This window comes from Sinocyclocheilus grahami, unplaced genomic scaffold (assembly GCF_001515645.1).
Source record: "Sinocyclocheilus grahami isolate Dianchi unplaced genomic scaffold, SAMN03320097.WGS_v1.1 scaffold699.1, whole genome shotgun sequence".
NCBI lineage: Eukaryota > Metazoa > Chordata > Actinopteri > Cypriniformes > Cyprinidae > Sinocyclocheilus > Sinocyclocheilus grahami.
The window spans coordinates 151,143-154,606 of record NW_015505878.1 but is presented as its reverse complement, the minus strand read 5'-3'; the positions used below and the strand labels follow the sequence as shown (position 1 = coordinate 154,606).

The following is a 3,464-nucleotide window of genomic DNA, read 5'->3' as shown; positions in this document are numbered from 1 at the left end:
ACATTTATATAGCGCTTTTCTGGGCACTCAAAGTGTTTTACATAGAAGGGGGGATCTCCTCATCCACCACCAGTGTGCAGCATCCACCTGGATGATGCGACGGCAGCCATATTGTGCCAGAACGCCCACCACACACCAGCTTATTGGTGGAGAGGAGACAGAGTGATGAAGCCAATCAGCAGATATGGGGATGGTTAGGAGGTCATGATGGTCAAAGGCCAATGGGAGAATTTGGCCAGGTCACCGGGGTTACACCCCTACTCTTTTTCAAAGGACATCCTGGGATTTTTAATGACCGCAGAGAGTCAGGACCTCGGTTTAACGTCTCATCCGAAAGACGGTGCTTTTTGTCAGTATAGTGTCCCCATCACTACACTGGGGCGTTAGGACCCACACAGATCACAGGGTGAGCACCCCCTGCTGGCCTCACTAACACCTCTTCCAGCAGCAACCTAGTTTTCCCAGGAGGTCTCCCGTCCAGGCTCAACCCTGCTTAGCTTCAGTGGGCAACCAGTCTTGGGCTGCAGGGTGATATGGCTGCTGTAAAACCAAAACAATACCCGTTCTTGTCTTAGGACAACTTTTGATTAACTTTTTTTGATCCACTTCAAATGTTGACTACTGTATGTTGCATGCATTATTTTAAATTAAATAGTTACACTTAAAAAAAAAAAAAAGTGTTTATCATTATAAAATGAATATCAAAGGGATAATTTATGCATGTTGTATAGCCTTAGCATTTAAAAATCTCAGCATTGCATTTTTTCCCCCCATGTAGATATGTATATTGATGCCTATAAATATCAAATTGTTTATCCTTGTTCTTTAAAGATTTCATAAGTATTATGACATTAGATAGTCAAATGTATATTGAATATCTTAAAATATTCAAATGTGTAAATTTAGAAAATGTATTATATTAACAGAAATCTATTTTCAGTATATCTAATGATGGTTCATCTGTTTGAAAAGTAGCCCTTTTTTGCTTCTGGGTTGACCCAAGTAGAATTTGCATGGTATTTCCATGTCAAATGTTTGACTGTGTGCTCCCATGTTTTCAGGTTTCTGGAGGACTCTGGACGCAGTGTGTTTCAGTGCTCAACGAGACTCAGCAGAAGGCCATCCAGGACCTCCTGAACAAGGCTTGAGTAAACGAGAGAAGCCGTAACCCTATAAAACAGCCCATCTATTGAGGATTAATAAACTTTGCACCTGGAATTCCACATCTAGATTTTTGGCCCTTTCCTTATTTTGAGTAAAGAACTGCCATGTGACTTGAGTTTGTGTTGGGCCGCTGAGCCGTCTGGACCTGATCTCTCAAAGTCTTCAACAACAGCAGGGCCGAGCGTCCAGCGACTACATGCGTGTTTGTGTGTCTCACCTCAAAAAGGGCCAATGGCTTCAAAAACCCTCATCTTGAGCGGACGTGGTGGGGTTTAGGGGTATGAAATGAAACTAACAGTCATCCATCATAGATCGTTAAGAATTTCTGGTGTAGAAATTGTGCTTTTCTGTCTTATGAGATCAGTTATAGTTGTTTTGTCAACTTGTGTGTCTGTCGATCCTTGCTGATGCTGATTTAGGGGTCGGTCCGACTCTTTTCACCGATGGATTGGACTGAACGGACTCTGATTTGGATGAGCTCGAATGCAATAGAGCGATGATGCAGCGGTCATGGTGTTGACGTCTTGTTTGGTTTTCTTTTAGGTTTTTGTTTTCTCTTCAACGCTGGTCCAGATCGCCGGCGATGATGTTTGGGAGAAACGGGCAACGGTTTGCTCCACCTTCGCTGATATGTGTGTCACGGCTAATATTGTCTGTCATTGGCTCATTTAATCCATTTAATGAAATGAAACAACATAGGAAAACCGTGACTCTGGGTTCAGGGCTTCTGATATTATGAAGGAAATGCACAAATCTGAAGCCAGATGGCTTATGGGTTGTCACATGTCCATGGAACATTTGTATATGCAATCTATCCTGGTTAATCATTTTACAACACTTTCAGTATTAAAGATACAAGACATGCTGAACTTTGTGTCAGTTTCATTGCTATCTAATGCTTTCAATACGTGAAAATGGAATCCAGTTAGCTTAAATACAATTAAAATGTAAATGTTACATTACTTTGATCCTATTAACTACAGTAAACTTTTTTTTTCCTTCTAAGGTTTACTGTAGGTTTTCTCACTATAATGCTTTTTAACTCGTTTACAAGAGGATACAGTGCTTAAGGCGGAAACTAACATGAAAGCTTTTCACATGGTATTTTATTACGGATTTACAGCAGTAACTAGAGAAAGTGATTGGGAGTTTGTAGGAAAAGATTTGAAATCTCTGAAATGTACTTTAAAAACTTTAAGTATATAAACATGGTTTCCGCAGGTCTTCCAAGTTTTATCAAATTAAGGCTTTAGTTTAAAGGGGTCATATGATGCTGCTAAAAAAAACATTATTTTGTGTATTTGGTGTAATGAAATGTTTATGCGGTTTAAGGTTCAAAAAACATTATTTTCCACATACTGTACATTATTGTTTCTCCTCTATGCCCCGCCTTTTTGAAACGTGTCGATTTTTACAAAGCTCATCGTTCTAAAAAAAGTAAGGTGTGCTGTGATTGGCCAACAATCCAGTACCTCAAGCGTGTGACAGAAATGTTACTCCCCTTACCATACTGTGATGATGCCCTGTCAAGCCGGAGCGACGATGCAAAAACATGAAAACCCATTATAAACGAGGCATTAGTTCCATCCAGTGGGGACATAATTAAGGATTATAATGACTTATACTGTCTTTTTACGTGTTGCATCGTGCCGCGTAAACATAAAACCATGTCTGCATTTGTGATCGGAGAAATGACAAACGACAAGCCCTACTCTACACTGCCCAAAAAACATGCTTTATATTACATATAAAAACTTTAAATATAAAAGACGTACTTACAGTCTTTGAGTCCATTTTTGGAAGGCCAAACAAAGTAGTTTTGCTTTCACAACGAAACACGGCGGCCTAGAGTGAGCAGAGGCGGCGGATTCGACAAAGGAGCGTCCGGCGGGCTTGCGGCAACCGCATGTGACAACCCCAGGCTGGGCTCCGCTTCGTCCACAGTGAAAGCCGATCCGGCAATCCACAGCGCAAAGTTGTAGTATTTCCTCAGCGACCAGCACGGATCAGCTCCAGACATGACATGAAGCAGATATCGTCCTCTTTTGGAAGGCCAAACAAAGTAGTTTCGCTTTCACAACGAAACACACAGTGCCTTCACGACATGGCGGCGGCAACAACAATACTACAGCGAGAATAAAAGGTATGCCTTCTTTCTTTACATGAACATTTGGCCGGCATTATGCAAATCTTCCCACATAGTGATGTAGACATGTGGGAGCGTGTTAGAACGAGCCGTTTTAGGTAGGTGTGGCTGACTCATAACTTTTATAAAGAATATCTCTTTGGATTTGAGACTT

At 41.2% G+C, this 3,464-nt stretch overlaps 1 protein-coding gene across 1 annotated transcript in view; it reads left to right on the top strand.

Annotated features, from left to right (window-relative positions):
• kpnb3 (karyopherin (importin) beta 3) overlaps positions 1-1,868 on the top strand; it is a 54,615-nt gene extending 52,747 nt beyond the window's left edge. The window contains exon 26 of the mRNA XM_016243741.1: positions 1,062-1,868. Within this exon, the coding sequence (XP_016099227.1) occupies positions 1,062-1,148 (87 nt within the window). The 3' untranslated portion in view covers positions 1,149-1,868. The remainder of the gene's footprint in view (positions 1-1,061) is intronic.
• The last annotated feature ends 1,596 nt before the right edge of the window (positions 1,869-3,464 follow it).